This window comes from Girardinichthys multiradiatus, chromosome 21 (genome assembly GCF_021462225.1).
Source record: "Girardinichthys multiradiatus isolate DD_20200921_A chromosome 21, DD_fGirMul_XY1, whole genome shotgun sequence".
In the NCBI taxonomy this organism is placed as follows: Eukaryota; Metazoa; Chordata; class Actinopteri; order Cyprinodontiformes; family Goodeidae; genus Girardinichthys; species Girardinichthys multiradiatus.
The window spans coordinates 30,225,305-30,243,090 of NC_061813.1; the positions used below are offsets into that span (position 1 = coordinate 30,225,305).

Sequence of the window (17,786 nt, forward strand, 5' to 3'; positions counted from 1 at the left end):
TGTATTTATGTTGTGTAATCTCACTGTCAGCCGCAGGGGAAGGGAAGGAAAGACCGGGATCTGGCTCTTCTTCCAGCAGCAATCGCTCACAGGGGACCCTTTCTTTAACAGGAACTTCAGGAAATCCATGGCATAAAGATAAGAAGCTGTCTGGGGGTAAAGTATTGCACAAAGATTTTCAACTGTACTTATTTTTTTTGAAGGAATGTACTTTAAGGACCCAGGCCATCTTTTAACAACACATTGGGACCTTGATTAATAGTTTTCCAAGATTGCTGAAGGTCTGACAGGGTTTTTATTTGTACTTTGGAAGCTTTTCAAGATTCAACTGAAGAAATGGCAACAAATCCTGTCTTTATAACAAGCTGATAGTGATTAAGTAGAAATGCACCAAGAAATTGACTGGTGACTAAAAACCGTTGAATTTTCAGTTTGAGCGGCCCGTTTTGTGACCGGCCAGTCGGAAACTTACAAACTTAATCTTTTTGTGTAGAAGCTTTCACTGAGTGAAGCTTTTTTCAGTACCAGTAAGGTGTTTAAAATGAAGAACACAGAGACATAAGACACTATTTAAAAATAATTTCAGCAAATTTTAAGACAATTTATTCTGCCTGCGAAAGAGCAAGAGAAAGCACGACTTGAGCAGGTAACAGGAAGGCTGAGCTGAGAAGTGTGAACTCATCATTGTGACAAACCTGTATTTGACCCACCAGTGACCCCTAGCAACCAGTGGGATCTAATCTGGCATCCTAAACAACCTACGCAGGTGCAGACAGGAAAAAAAAAGCTGCAAAACCAAACTTGTGAGGCTGACGCATTTGGAAAAAACTGGCTGAGTCTAAATGATTGTTTTTACTGGGAGAGTTGACAGGCCGGACTCACCAGGTTCTTCAGCAGGGCCGACAGCTCCTTGGTGAGGGAGGAGAACTTGACAAAAGGGGTCCCCAGGTCAGGGTTGTCCCTGCTGATGAAGTTGCTACCAAACTTATCCAGAGCCTGGGCGTAGTTTTCTTCATACTGAACATGGTCTGTGTCGGAAAAACAACAACAACAAAAAAGAGGTTAAAACAGGTCAATTTATGTGCTTTGAATCCTGACTGGAGTTTGGAATAAATAGTTGCAGTTGGGAGTCGAGTAGACCATCTGATGTAGTGTATTCATCTTCGCTAAGAACCTTTGCTGTTGGACAGTTTCAGGCCAAAGCGTCAGATGGTTTCTGGTATCAAGATATCCTAAAGTTTCAAAGGTTACAGGTTCAAAACCACTAAAAGTTTCCATCGTACTGGTTCTACAGTTTAATGAGATGTCGGAGAAAGTGCTCGACTAACTAGGGTTTCGCCAGCTGTTTAAAGAGTAGGGTTGAGCAGTGCTGCCCCACGCCCACCTGTAGCGCTGCACTGCTGGTCTGCTGGCTGAAAGACAGGTACCACATTTTACCCGTGCATTTAATTAAAACATAAAAAAAAGAAACTTGGCTGGTTAGGAATATTTACAGTTTCCAAAACCACACTCAGTGATTAGGTGGAAACTAAAGTAGTGCCGGCAGATTAAATATTACAACTTATGGTTTAAGTTCATTGAGCAAATACTGTAAAACTGTGTTTCTCTTTTAAAATCAAGGTTATCATATCACGATTTTTGTGTACTCTCTTTTTTTAAAGCGGCTGGCATGAAGCTTATTTTAAAATCTGGACAGTTTTTCTTTGGAGCCATCCTGCAGAAATAAGTCAGTAAAAATAAACCAGGGTCTTGCTAAAATAAGCCAGACGTTTCCTTGAAACGATCTGAATGACAACAAGTTGCATCAAAACATGTGTAAGCCATTCAGCAAATAGCGTTTCGCCATTTCGGCATGTAAGACTTCAGAGAAGAGTGATGTATATTGTATATATGTGAATGCTGATGTGGTATTCTAAAGAATTATGATGCTGTCGAGGCACTAAAATAATTTGTAACTACATAAATGGGCTTTTTCTTTCTTTTTTTTAAATCAGTGGAGCCTCATGGGGAAGAAGGAAGAAGAAAAGTAGTTGTCATTTAGTACAAAGTCGTTTCATTTTCCTAAAGGAAACTGGATTTTCCCTGCTTGCACAAATGTTTTCTCTGCACCATTATTATTTCAACATTATTTCAACAAATCCGATATTATTATTGCCGTTATGGCCGATTACCGATATTTACCAATATGATATACCTTATATATATTTCCCTACATCTGACATTGCATTTTTTGATAACATTCTAACATCTGCCGATGCTGATGTTAATGCCGATATATTGTGCATCCCTAAGAAAAAGTATGTAAAACTACGATTAATATCTATAGAAAGATAGGCACACCAAACCAAAGAAGAACCTTAAAAAAGCAACAAAAAGCCATAGGCAGCATTCTTCTGACAGTCTACAGGGAAGGGTGAGTGTTTAGGACTTGTAGTTTTGTCACAGCGTAAGAGAACATGTAAACTTATGAGCCAGGACTACTTGCTGGTGGTGTAGAGGTTTAGCGCGCAACCACATATAGAGGTTATAGTCCTCAAAGCGGCCGTCCCGGGTTCAAGTCCCGGACCTGGCGACCTTTGCCAAATGTCTCCCCCTCTCTTTGCCCCTCCTTCCTGTCTACCTACTATCAAAAATAAAGGCCTCTATTGCCAAAAAAAATAAATAAAAGATGTAAAGTTATGTAATTTAGGAGCAACTATTGTTTTTTTTTACATATTTAATGCATTTTAAAAAGTCTAAAATTAGTCTAAAATCCTAGGCTGTAGCCAACCTCCCAGGACACTGAAGGAGGATGATCAGATGAATAGTGCAGATAGTAGAAATAGGAAATTATCCAGAACCATTCAAGCTGGACTCCAAAATGTGTCACTTTCTGATTAGTTGTATTTTTACCCATCATTTTCTCTAAGGAAGAAGGCTCCACTACTGAAGGAAATGCACAAAAGGGCCAGAGTGCAGGTTGACCAGCCCTGAAGTTTTAGAGAGAACATCCTTTGGACTGATGAGACAAACTGAAGTTGTTTGGTCAGTCAAATCAGCTGTTTACAGAAAAAAACCTTTAAAAGAAAATAACCCCATAAGTTGTGGGAAACACAGAGGTGGCTTGGCTTTCTGTGGGGGGCAGATTTGCTGCATCTGGCCTAAGGAACCTTGATTCTGTGCAGAGAAATGACTGAGAAAGCATCCTGGAGTGAAACATAAAGGTGCAGGTCAGAGGTCCTACAACAGGATAATGATCCGAAACAGCTAAAAGCAGTCAACAGTGGCCAATATATTAAATTAAAGGTGCCATTTTTTGTACATCCAAATTTTGTTTCATTCTTTGAAATATTCAGCTGAATCAATAATCAGAAGATAAGTCCGATTTGTAATAAATGTGAATAAAAAAAAAAACCTTATCAATTACAAATGATTGTTTCAGGAATAGCTGTAATTTTGTTTCCTTTGCAGAGGTACCAACAGATTTCCCTGCGTATTTTAAAAACAGCAGCAGATAAAACAAAACAAGGTCAAAGGTTTCTGATGCGATCCATTCTGTGATCCCAAAGCTATCCGAAACGCACGGAATGATGGGGGATTTAACGGACTGGCGTTCATATTAACCCAGATGTGGTCCGGCAATGGAAAGTTTCCTCAGCTAAGCAGCAACATAAGCAATAAAATCACAAACACATGGGAGTTTGACCTGTGACCTTTGTTTGTCAGAAAGTAGCGTTTTGATAAAAATGTGATCCTCTTTATATCCAGTACATGTCAGCGTTAGAGGATGTGTGTTTCTCCTGGTGAATGAAGCGCTGCAGGAGGCCTCAGTCCACCAGCAGAATCCATCTGGCCTCGTCGTTAAGTTTCTGACGGACAGGAGGTGCAGGGGGAAGGGAGGTCTGAGGTGGAGGTCAGGTGAGACAGGAAACTTGCAGGGCTGGGAAATATTCTGGACTTTCTTTGTACTGCAAACTACAATCCAGGCAAACAGGACTAATGTTTATTTTTTTTTATTTTTAAGGCTTGTTTTACAAGGCTTGTACTGTATTAAGGAGCTCTTGATCTATAGTTAACGGTGATTTAAAAACGTTTTTGAAAACTCTTGATTGGGATTTAGATAGTCAGTTACAGCCTGTAGACATTTTGGAGAAAACGTAAAATATTTGTATTGTAAAAATTATAAAAACACACTTTAAAAATGTTCAGTTCAACAAAAACAATACGAAACATGTATGTTTCCAGACTTTGATATTAAAGGAATCTGAATACATAACAAGCAGGTTTTACTTCTCCCAAAAATTATAAAATATGGTACTGAAACTGGTTTCTCATTTAGCTTGTGTTATAATGGACTATTTCACAACTTGTTTTACATCTGGACAAATTCAAATCAGTTCAAATATGGAATACTTAGAAAAATCCGGGATGAATTATTCAAAATGAAAACAAAAGTAATTACAGGTGTCTTTAAAATTTGTTTCTCTGGCATCTCAACTGAACCCAACTAAAAACTCTTAGTTCCAGTTTAAAATCCAGAACTAAAAGGACTTAAGAAGCTTAAAAAGCAGTGAAATGGTCCTTTTTTCTTTAAAGAGTTGTGTGTCAAAAAGCAAAGCAATTAACAAGTGGGACAAAAGCTCGAGTTGCTGTTGTAAATTAATGTCTCAGGTCAGCATCTACAAGTAAATCATGTAATAAGGTATTTTCTTCCATTTTTATACACCCAAGTTTCATTTTTCCATCCTTACACAGATTTGGATGCAATCATTCTGGATCTCCTACCAGTCTGCATAGCAAAGTTGTCGATGAGCTATTTTGGGGCTCTTACATCACAAACAGCTTTAAGATCTGTAGTTTCTGCATCTCTACATTTACCTGACCTCTCCTGTTCAGTAAAGTTTTCTCACTTTCTACTGCTATTCTCGCTTCTTTCATTTTTTGCAATCGTCGCCTCCAACGAAGTTTGTGTTGGCTCTTTCCATAGAAAGGACCGCTGCCTTGCGCTTCACGTTTGTATGTCGAGGACAGTCATTCCTTTTGCAGGTCAATGCATTATCACATTTCCAGAACCAAACAACTACAAGTAACTTTTTGAACAACCTTCTTCCAGTTTTTCCAGTGTTTTTTCCCCCACAAACAAATTGTCAACCTAAAGGTTTAAAGCGACCCAAAGGTAAAGTAATTTCTTTGGAAAGCAGACAAACATCCCAAGCTGTCAAATTACAGGGAAGAAAGCAGCATTTAATGACATTCAGTGGGAAATTACTGCAGATCAATGACACAGCGCTGAGTAAAACTCGGGTGTGATTTTCTGGGACAATCTGAACAAGAACAACACACAATACACCATCTGTGCCACAAAAGGCAGCGTTCCAGGTACAAAGAGGAATTTTCACCACAGCAAGAACAAAATACATGGAAAAAGCAGTGGAAGTGAATAAAAATAGAATCCAGACATTAAAAGACACAAAAAAGTTCAAGAAAAACAATCTCACCTTGACCTGAACTGTAGATTGCCTTCACTGATTTCTTGACCTTCTGAAGAGAAGTTCGATCCTGGTCCAGCGCCTGGAAAAAGATAATCGATTTTAAAACATCTCAGTTTCATGCCTTAGGAAAACGCTTCATACAGTCAAATCATAAGGCAGCAGATATCGTCCTGATAATAAAACTTGAGGGCAAAGAAAAAAATAAATATTTGCTTAGCAATCTAAGGCTATAAAGGCAGAGAGGTCAAGCGAGGAATAAATCACAGCCAAGCTGCTGAGTAAAGGAGCAGCAGTTGTGCAGTTGAATAGGTAAAACAAATAAGCAGTTTTATCAGCGTTGGGCTCTTTATCACTACAAATTAGTAACCTTTATATGTTTGTTGTTTTGGCTGTAAAAATGACTGCTAAAGCAAACAGACATAAATCATGTCAGCCGGGTGTCAATGAAGACTCAACCCTCATTCTAGAGTCCCTTTAAAAATACCACAAGCCCAATCTGATAAAGTGGTTTAAATGTGGCCCCCCCGAGCTGAGAACCCATCAGTCCCCCATAATGCCTCCTTCATGAGGAAAATGCATCATCGTAAAGGTCCCTCGCATGCAAGAAAAGCTCAGAGTTCACACCCTGCCAGGAAAAAACCTCAAACTGGATCTTATGTTTCACCACATTTAAAGATGTCTCGTAACTCACCCGCGCCCACCAGAAATCACTGATTAAACCAAAAAATGATTCAAAACCTGTATGTGCTTTGCTGAAATCCTAAACCACGCAAATTATTAGTTAAACTAAAAGATTTTATTAGAATATTTACACTTATTTTATTTCAATTTTAGCTGCTCCTCTTAGTTTGTTACTTTTACCCAAGCTCACAAAATGCCACATCCTTCTTTGTCACATTAACTTCTCAGTATTTTTTATTTCAGTCTATAGTTTGCATTTGGATGCCAGTTTGGAGACAAAATAAACATAATAAGAGACATTTTATGAGTTTTTCTTTTAAAAGGTAAATAGACTGAACTTATGATGCCCCTTTCCAGTCATACTGACCACTCAAAGCGCTTTACACTAGAGCCACATTCACCCAGACGCACTCATTAACCCGCACAAATTCATACACTGATACGCAGATCGCTAGGCAATTTGAGGTTAAGTGCCTTGCCCAGGGGCACATGGACATGTAGCAGGAGGGAGCTGGAATTGAACAGACAACCCTCAGATTGCAAGACAACCACTCTTCTCACTGAGCCACAGTCGCCTTTTTAGGGTTTCCTCGTCCTCAATTAAACTGAATTATACCTGGCTAATTACAGTAAGGTGTTTCAGGAACGAGTGACCCATAACCTGGAATTTGCCTCGGGTACACTTTGCTCTTTTGTTCTGTTTTTGCATTACAGAATATACAAATTTACAATTTACAATGTACAATATACACATATCTAATATTTAGGAGACGCTTTTCTTTAATAAGACAAACAGGTGAGACTCTTTATGCTTTGCATCTCCAAAGATTTAAAGACGCCTGTTTTTTTCATTAACTTATTGCATGCGTGGCGTGATGAGTGGTGTGGGCATAGAGCAGCATCCCATGTCCTCGGTCCAGCCATCAGGGGTTTGCTTCCCGATTTTGGAACTTTTGCTACGTGTTTGCCCCAGTTCTCTTTCTGCCCGTTTACCATGTGAATACAGTGAATAATCTCCACTGGTGATACAAAATCTAGTGTTTTAAATGAAACAAAAAATTTATCATTGTGGCCCGGGAGTAATTGAAACTAGATAATTTTGGCCCGCATAACAAAAGGTTTGTACAACGCTGAAGACTTGGTGACGTCACGGTTCCCCTCTTTGCTGCAGTTCTCTAATGGTGAGCTTAGGAGATTGTTTTTCACCCCGGTCTAACCATCCTGCTCAGTTTGCTTTGCCCATATCCGGTCTTATTTGATAAAGTTCAGGACTTAAACATCTCAACTATTTCCCTAACCGTAGAAATGAGCACACATCTGTTTGCCTTTCCTAACCTTAAGAACGGCTAAAAGATGAGCCAAATGTCACGTCATTCAGTTCCTAGAAACTGATCAACTCAAAAAAGAAGAAATTGTGGAATAGCTGATATAATATGAAAAAGCAATTTTCTGAAAACATTTCAGTGTGAGAACATTTAATTTAGGGCATTTAATACATTTTTAAGGGGTTTAAATATGTGTGGAGGGTGCTGCACATCTATTTATTTAAATCTAGGGGGTTTTATGCAGTTATTTTCTCTAGTTCATCTGTAAAAAACACTGAGATTTCGTGTTTCTCACTGTGACAACAATGCTGTTGGCAGGCATCTAACCTCAAGCTTAATCACCTGGAAGGGCAGCAAAACAACAGCCAGAAGATCCCCTATCAGACTCGAGGCCATGATTCTGCATGGTGTTTAGTAATATGTCTATTGACAGAAGCTGAGATAATTGGGAGGCTTGCTATGGAAGAGCAACCTGTTTCTGCTCAAGGATTAAAAATGCAAGTGTATAATAATGGTTCTGCACGATAATTTATTCTGACTCTGCAAATATACACTAATTAGAACAACAGGGAATGAAACCAAAATGATGATAAACACATGCAGAAAGGCTGTAACTGCAAGGTCAAGCAGTGGAAAACACACACACACACGACAATGCCCGTATTACATTTCACAACATAATTAAGCTGCCCTTGGCCTTCCTTGGAAGGTTTCACGCAGCTCTTCTCCAATAATGGCAGCAGTAGTTTACCGCCGTGGGGCCTCTTCTGCCACAGCCGAGCCCTTTGATCCTTCAGCGAATGGAAACAGAGTTTGATGCTACATAAATCCTCCATTAGACTCATTATTTAGCTACAAGTTCCATGCCTTAGACCCAAACATCCCTGAGCCTACTGAATCTATGAATAATTAATAATACACGTATCTTAGTAATCAGAATCCTATGGCTGATTTCATTTCTCCAGTTTTTCTGATTTCTCTTTAAGAACTACGATATATGAAATACTTTCCTCCATCCTTCCCGCCCTGAGCAGTCGTTATTTATTTGTATCAGGAGCAGAAGCAACTTAATACCGTGTGAGAGAGAGAAACCGGTTGATATAAAAGAGGGTCTTATATTTTTAAACAAAAGACAAAAGTATTCGGGAATTCACATTTTAAAACTGCTTAGTTTAGTATCTTCTACCAGCGATTAGCGAAGAGAGGTTGGTTAGCATGACAAAAATTGTGGTCTCTGAATGCCTTTTGAATGTAGATCATAAGGCTGCAAACATGCTCCAGAACAGACAGGATAAAAGCTAAAAGGGATAAAACTGAGCAAATGCTTCAAACCGTTCAGCCTTCCTGTTATCTGTTGAAGTCTTGGTCTCTCTCTCTGTGGGCTGAAATGAACAGTAGTTGTGTCTCAAGCTGGCTCAATCGTAGAAAGTGCAGCCTCCTTTTAAATAGCTTCCTTCATCTCTGTTTTTTTTTTTAAACACCTTGCTGGTACTTAAAATAAGTAAAGTCAAAAATACATTTTCTTCACTTACCACACTCTAATCACATATGGTGCGCTAACTGGCTAGAAAAAGATACGATTTTTGACCAGTCAGAAACAACTAAGCTGAATATTGGGCAGTTCCAGTCGCCAGCTAATATCTTGGTGCTAATCTAATATTATTAAATATTACCCATAATGGTTGCAATTTGTAATCAAAATTTCAGACCTTTATTTATTACAGTGCAGCTTTCATGAAATTTTATACATCTCTGCATTGAACCCTCCAGTCTTTAAACGTTCCTTCTTCACATAAAAAAATAGAAATGCTTAACAAAGCTGTCAGACTTAATTAAAATGCGTTTGTTTTCTATGAATGAATTAAACCCCATTAAGGTTGTCGTGGCTCATAATCAAAGATAATTTTACAAAATCTCAGATAGCTCCTAAACTGAAACAAAAAGCCAATTAAGCCCCCTATCCTCTGACTGGTAAGACCTTTCCTCAAGCTGTTAAAGAGGTTTTACACGCTGACCTGCATTCACCTGAAAATGAACACACAACAACTGCACTTGGCACGAGCAAACGGCTCATTCACCTTTAAATAACTTAGTGGAATAGTACTGTAAATGTAATTAACCCCTAGGTATCAAGAAGATCTCAAAGTTTGGTAGCGGAGACAATGAAAGTCATGCACTGGAAGGAACTGGTATATAATTTTTTGAAAATATTTCAAGTTGGTGGTAATTTTCTGGGAGCCATTTACTTTATTTCATTCTTCTGAAGCATATAATTTATTGACCCTTCAAAACCAGTGGAGCAACAAGACCATTTTCCTTTGTATGTAGCGTACACTGAAAAGTGAAAACGTTTGGGATTGACATCAAGACAACAGGTCAGTTTTGCTAACCCAAAACACACTAGACAACACAATCAACGTGGTAATCAAGAGATACAAACGAAAGGCCTGAATCAGTCTCCTCATAATGTAAACCCAATGCAGACTGAAAACGGAAACACCAAAAGTAAGATAAAAGGACAAAACCATCATTTATCAGGACCTGGGCAGGTCACATGAAATACTTCTTAAGGCACTGTAATTATATACTTTAGGCAGAAAAAGCGGCACTGCAGTCATTTCAGGCAGTTTCACATGTTGCGTTCCTGAACAGCTGACACATTTACTAACAAACCATGCTTCCTCTCAGGGTCTGCGAGACCCCACCCTCAACGCCCAGGCTGTGGTGCTGATTATGAGGAAAAGCCCAAAAAGAAGGCCAAGCAAGCAGGCAGACTGACCTTAAGGAGGCTCGTGTTGAGGGCAGCTGGCACCGCCTCTCCAGGTGGCTTCAAATCCACTCTGTTTGTACTCTTAATTAAGTATTCAGAGTCCGTATGAACAAGCTTAATTACCTACATTATCAGCCCACTGGCCCAGCTCGTTCATTCAGACTGTGTAAACCTGTTTCTTCTCTGCTTTTTGAATAAAAAAAATAAAACATTTGCCAGACAGACCCTTGACAATACATAAGAATGCATCCAAACTCTGCTCTCCAAAAAGGCTGACAAAAATATTAAACACAGTCATACTGTTTTTAATCAGCCAGCGGCTGAGCTCCGGCTCAGATCAGGGGAATTACCAGGATGTGCAAAGCCAAAACATCTGTGTCTGCTTGTCTTTCTGCTGCTACACAACGAGATCATGAGTACATGGGTTATAAGTGGGACAAAGCATTCAGCACATTTCAGCAAATTCACCAGCTAATATCCAGCTGGAAGAGTCACCACTGCAGTGAAAGTCAACAAGTGAACTGTTTTTAAAGAGAGGCTGGTTAAAGATGGGGTCAGAGAGGTCAAGGGCAGATTTTATATGGTTCCTCAGTGAGATCAAGTTTCATAAGTAGCAGCAGCAGCACTGTCCGAGTGAATGACCCTGACTCAGGAGAAACGTTGCCTCTAAAAAGCCCGTCATGACATGCCAAAGATAAGATTTGGTAGCTTCTCAAAAGTACTACGCTCACCGTTAAAGATCATTTTTGACAGTCAAATGTCCCCGTAACATCCAGTCACAAACTGTATGTGACTGACATACCTAAAAAAGTCCATCCTTCTTCAGGAGCCAAAATGGGGCTTTTAAACTAGGCAACACTTCACCAGCCGTCAATCCCCATGCTGTGGGATTGTTTTGCTGCCAAAGGTACTACCAGAAATCCATCAACTTGTAGAGCTTGCGCTGCTCGGTATTTTTTATGAATTGTTTGTATTATCATTGAAGTCTTATTTTACTTTTAGTTTTAAATAAGTTTCTTTGTATTATTGGTTAACTTCTAAAAGCCTAACCAGGTACTGGACCTGCGAATTAGCCTTCCGCTAGAGAACCTATAGACAGGTTTCTTTTAAATATAACAATTTCAAATAATAAATAAATAAAATAACTACCACCCCGTTTGGCTGTCAGTATGTTGTTCTTCTAAAATGCTGTTATTTTTTCACCAGATGTGACTGGATGCACATTCAAAAAGTTCCCGTTTTGTCTCGTTAGTCCACAAAGTATTTTCTCCAAAACATCTGGGGAATTCTCAACATTTATTTTTTAGCAATTGAGAGACGGGTCACTGTGTTCTGGTTGTCAGACCGGTTCTGTTTACATGAATTCATGAATCAACTGGTCAGGCAGCAAGTAGATCTGGGTGTGGCGAGTGAAATCTTCCCAAAAAGGTTCGTTAATCACTGTTAATTAATAAGGGTTAGACAGAAATATTAGCTGTAGGGGGTTATTACTTTTTCACATGGGGTCAGGTTCGTTTTTTCCCCCTAATGAATGAAATCATTTCAAAACAGGCTTTTAGGTTTATTAAGGTTGTCTTTTTCTGATGTTAAAAATTTAAATGTGTCAAAAAAGCAAAAACAGGAGAAATCCATAGGAGAAAATACTGTTTCATGGTACTAAATATAAAAAATATGATGCAAAACGATTAATAATCAATGACTAAATGTTTAATGACCTCATCTCATATGGTTCATTGGAAGAGGCAGTAAACATTACATCAGATTAGCTCACATTAAACAAAAATAACCCGAAAGAAAACGTAAACTCACAAGGTGACAAAAGTAACCACTGAGGTTAATGGATCCAACTTCCTGGTTCCTGAAGACACACAGTCATTCCCCGGAGGTCAAAGCTTCAGAGGGGAAACGAGTGGCTGAAGTGACCGGGCACGGACGGCTGGGGGCTTTTCTCCGTTTCATGCTTCCTGCCCCGGGCCTTGCCCTCCCGCAGCAGCCCTATCGCTTCCCCTGCAGCCGTCCTTTTTGACGGGAAGCAGGAAGCGTCCAGGCTCGTCACTGTTTTGTCCCGGATCAGCGGAGCTCCGTCCACTGACACCAGCTGGAACAAAAACATCACGCTCCTCTGGACACCTTCTTGATTCCCGCCTCTCCTCCACGACATCTGTCATCACATGACCGCCTTGCGTGTCACTTCAACATTCTTCACCCTGCAGACCACAGGAAGCTGCTCTCACCAAGCGGTCAGCTCTGCTGTTTGTCAGCAGTTTTCTGGAACCCAGATGTACCAACGTGGCAGATTTACTCCTAAAATCAGCAGAATTACTCAAATGCAAACAGCTTCAAAGAAGAAGATAACAGGAAGGGGCACCATTATCAAAGGACTTCCCCAGAACTCGGACATTTAAAAAAAACAAAAAACGTCTGCGGCAAAGGTCAAAAGGCGACACTTTTAAAAATACTTTCCTTTCATTTCTTCACTGAATAAGATCCTCAAATTAACAAAAACACACAAGAGATTTGTTTACATGTTCCCAGCCACAAATCTAGTCTTATTAATACATCTGCATAAGGACAGAGTTTGTTTGTTTGCCGAGTCACTTTGACTGCCGGTCGATGGTGTCTATGTGGCATGACTCAAGCAGGAAGGGCGGGGAGCCCTTTTCATTGGCAGGAAACAAATGCGCATCCCTTTTCTTTGGGCCCGCAGCCTTCTGATCTCCAAGTGGAAGAAGAGAGGAAAACCTAATATTTCCAAAAAGCAGCCGAGATCTGACGGGATATTCTCACACACAGACAGAGAGTGAAGGATCGACTGCTGGTGGTTTTTGGGTTTGGTTAGGAGGTGCTTCCACCGGACCACAAGACTGATGTAGTGTCTCAGACGAGGCAACAGGATAAAAGCTGGGCTCGATCTTTTTCCACAGTGTTTAATAATTCTGCTGATCCTCAACAACAGTCGATAAATCAGATCCATCGCTCTGAATGAACTGCAACAAATGACCTCACGTAAAAATGCGCTACAGCTGAATCTATCATCTGGGTTTCTATGATTATTTTGTGTCAAACTTCCAGATGTTTCCAGACTCAATATTCCAGAGCTGTCAGCCCTTTTTTTTAGCCAATTTTAAAAGAATAAATACAGACTTTCACAATCCCAAAGTGGTAATGTTTTAAATTTGAAATCTGGAAAATTCAATTTATCGTCAATTTCCAACAAATGTAATTTCAGGGTAATGTACAACACAAACAGAACAAATATAAATCATCACTTCAATCCAATCATATAAACACATTCTAATTAAAAACATTCTAGTTTGACTCTAATAAAATTCTTATCCAAACCTGCAAAATACTTCAATCAAATCCCGTAATTTTCAAGAATGTAAGAATATTTTTATCATATTACAAAGCAAAACAAAAACATATAATTACCCATTTCCTCCTGAACTACGTGGAAGTCATGAAACGATGGAAGAAAAACACAGCCCTAAACATCAGTGTGTTCCCTTTCTGTGGTCAGATCTCAATTTTCATGTGTGGTAAACTCACACCAACACCAAAATGTCACACAAAGAAGCCCAAACCACAAGGATATTTCTGAGGTTCCTCCTCCACTTTCACTAATCAATTACCGTGATCTTTTATCAACGAATGAAGCTGATTCAGTCGTGAATTAACAGAAATCTGGCAGCAGTGACATCATTTTGTATGGTGCGTGCAACACAACATGTAGGGACAGCTTCATTCTCAATTTATAGTTAAATTAGTTTTAGAAGATTGTATTTTTTAAGAAACAAAATGAGAACAAACAGCATCATGAAGAAGCAATAAAGTTGTGGAGAAGTTTGAAGCAGGGTTAAGTTGAAAAACAAGCTTTGGACATCTAACAGAGCTCGGTTCAATCAATCTTCTGAAAACAGAAAGGGGACAACTGAAGTCCAAACCTACCAAGACAGGGCAATGAGAGCAAAAATCAGAAAAGAGGCCCATGAAGTTTGCAGCTATAATGTAACAAAAAGTGACAAGGTTCCAACAGGCTCAGACAGAGGCTCAGACAGAGGCAGCATCAGTCAGTGGGATCTTCATTATCTGCTTCTGCTACTAATCCTGCTGTTTGCAGACTGCTCCACTCTCTCAGACCAAACTGAGGCGCTCAGCTGTGAGCTTTCTGTGGAGAACTTCCTGAGCTGCAAAGATGCTGCAGAGGCTGCAGAGGACCTAGCACGTATGCGTGGGGTCAGTCAGTGGAAAGTCAAGCTGTGCGTGCAGCAGTATTAGGTTCCCTCTGCTACATGAGCTCTCACCTTGCCCACCGCTTCTTTTGATCGAGTTGCACATTTTCACGCCCACACACTGCTGCGTTCTACTCACCTAGCATCACAGAGGCAGCAAGCCTTTGTATCTACTGTCACAAATTCATTTCGAATGAGAAGTTAAATTAATGTCCGTCCTTATAGAAATGATGAGCTGATGAGTCCAAGAACCACCAGCCCAGGTCATCTCTCAGCAATTCATCAGAGGCTTTTATTATCATTTTTTTTAAAACACAAACTCCGTTAATCTCTACCAAAATAAAATTACTGAAAAGTGTTAAGCAGAAAATGTAAAACAAATTAAATACAAATGTATTTAAGCATGTATTTGTATCTGTATTCCCAACCCTAATTTATAATAAACTATTAAATCCTTAAATCATTAATAATTAATTTGGAAAGACTGGAATAAAAAGGAAATGAATAAAGGTCAAAACAAGCCACTGGCTTTGCTGATCAATCAGACACACAGAATCCATGTTGTTTTTCTGATTGCCTGATAATAAAGCCTCTCAGCTCTTCATCCTGACATAAAGTCACACTCGTCATAAATCTGTAAGCCCTGAAGCCAAAGAATGTGCAGCCTTGATCAACACTCACTAAGAGATGCAACATTTTTCAAGCCTCTCAATAAGCTAAACAGGGAATGCCGACATGACTCCTTGGCCAAAGTCACAGATTCTGCAAAGCGCTCAACAGCATTCCTCAAGTAGACCAGCAGCCAAGTCTCAAATTTCATCCTTCATGTGACTCCACATAGTGAGACTCAAGACATTTTAAAAACCACAGGTGTATCTACTCCTACGGACCATTTGGACTCTGTTTGACAACTGGACAAACAGGGGAGCAGAAACACAAACTCTACAAAGCCCACTTCCATTCTGACCTCCCAACATGCCAAGGATTGTAAGCTTAACAGCTGCAGTGGTGTTGTGAACGTAAGCCGTGCAATTCTCTGAACAAACAAATGGCTTCAATCCTATACTTAAACTCAAAGGTTTAAGACTCCCAGACTGAGATATACTATTGACGCCTGAAGCCTCAACAAGACGGCCAACCGTCACAGGACAACGGGTCTTCTGGCACGATGAGGCGGTCCTAAAGGACAATGGCGTTACGACCGATGTAATCATTCAAAGAAAAGTAGGTTGATCTGCTACTGCCAATTTAAAACAACTCAATAAAAGGCAGAAAAATAACAGAACTTTTGTTCTTTAAGATGCTAGTTATATCTAGACACAACATAATATACCATTGTTAGAAAAGTGTGTTGATAGTTGCCCGGAAAACAGCAAAGCTAAATTACTGTTGTCATGAAAAGCATAGTGTTGCTGAAACTAGGTTTGAATTAGGCTGAATACCACCTAGATTCTGAGCCCCATTAGGCCTTTCACTGGAAGTCACAAGGAATAGTAGGGATTTTCCCAGAGAAAAATTTGTCTTTTTTAAATGTACACATATTTATGATGATGTTCTAATTTGTTGGGCACAGAAAAAATATTTGTCCCCACACAGATTTCTTCTGTTTTTGCTTTTTTTTAAAAATCACACTTGAATGCTTCAGATTATCAGACACAATAACCTGGGTAAACACCAAACATAGTTATCTCTCCTTGTTAAACCATGATCTGGACGTCTGAGTTAGATTTTACTAGTCACACCGAGGCCTGATTACTACTGAATCAAGAAATCACTTCAATAGAACTTGCCTGACAAGACGAAGTAGGCTAAAAGATCTCAAACATTAAATGATGCCCTGATCTAAAGAAATTCAAGAAGCCTCCCGATTGTGAGGGAAGAGAGGCCTTCACTCACAATCAATGTTCATGATTCAACAATAAGAAAGAGGCTGGGAAAGAATGGCTTTAATAGAAGAAGTCCAAGGCCAAACCCACGTCTGACCAAAAAGAACACAAAGGTCCATCTTATTTGCCTAAAACATCCTCAGGTCCAAATGACAGGCGGACTGACAGGACAACATGTAACTCCCTGTCAAAAATCAAACACGGAGGCGGTGGTGTGATGGTCTGGGGTTGCTCTGCTGCTTCAGGATCTGAACCACCTGCCTTAATAGATGGGACAATGAATTCTGCTCTCAACCAAAAAAATCATGTAGGGGAATGTCCAGCCATCAGTACATGATCTGAAGCACACTTGAGCTATCCAGCAGGACAGTGATCTGAAGCTTAACAGCAAGTCCACCTCTGAATGACTGCTGGAGGGCAGCTGTTGCTCCCAAGGAGGTCACCACTAGTTATTAGGTTTAGTAGACAGTTGGTTTTATAGGGTAAGGTTAGATTGTATAGCTTTTTTCTTATAATACATGGAGTTATCATTGGAAAAAGACCTGTTGTATTTACTCAGGTTATTCCTGTCTGATACTAAAACTGGTTAAATGGTTTGAGACATTTAAGTGTGACACAAAAGCGAAAACAGAAATCTGTAAAGAGGAAACACTTTTTCACAGCAATGCATAGGAAACAACATCAGCAACGAATACATAGAAAATCGGCTACTTGACGTGATGTCTCACTTTTTAGCTAAAAACTATACAAACACCAGCTCAACACTAAATAAAAAGGCCCAAATACATATCAAAACCTATGGGTAAACATTGGGAAATGTGATTTAGCCCAATTGTAACACACCGTAACAGCTGCTGCATTCAATAGAAATATTTTCACAAAAAAAGAAAAATACATTATGCTGCCCCATGATTCACACATCATAAAGACAAAAACATACAGTAGCCATGGTGTGAATTTCCTAAATGTACCCTCACTAATACGCTAAACATTGATACATGCAGCACACACGCACGCACACACAAACAGAGAGGAGAATATATATGTACAAATATAAATGAAAAGACTGACTTCTTTGTATAAACTAATACTTAAAAAAAGGTTCAAAATCAACAGTGATAACCCTAATGCTACATTCAGAATAACAAAGCAAGTACAATGCCAAGTTATCTCCAGTTATACATGCTACTCTCCTTACACATTACTTTGAGACAACCCATCCATGTAAGCAATGTCTGCAGACAGATGTGAACACTGACCCATTCTTCTTCACCTAAATCTGAGGGAACAGCAGAGGATCAGAACGCCAGAGGAACGTCTGGTCCACAGCTAATCCGCTGCCAGCTAATGGCCCTTGATGATATACGCAGTGCAGCTGTGGGAGGAAGGTAAGCCAACAGCTGTGGCCTGCAGACAATTAT

General features: G+C 39.6%; 1 protein-coding gene across 5 annotated transcripts in view; it reads right to left on the bottom strand.

Moving 5' to 3' along the window:
* Positions 1-17,786, bottom strand: part of asap1b (ArfGAP with SH3 domain, ankyrin repeat and PH domain 1b) — a 73,890-nt gene that overhangs the window by 45,603 nt on the left and 10,501 nt on the right. For all 5 annotated transcript variants that reach the window (XM_047349310.1, XM_047349309.1, XM_047349313.1 and 2 more), the window contains exons 2-3: positions 5,478-5,550; positions 883-1,028 (exon numbers count right to left, since the gene is read on the bottom strand). In XM_047349310.1, coding sequence (XP_047205266.1) covers positions 883-1,028; positions 5,478-5,550 — 219 coding nt within the window. The remainder of the gene's footprint in view (positions 1-882; positions 1,029-5,477; positions 5,551-17,786) is intronic.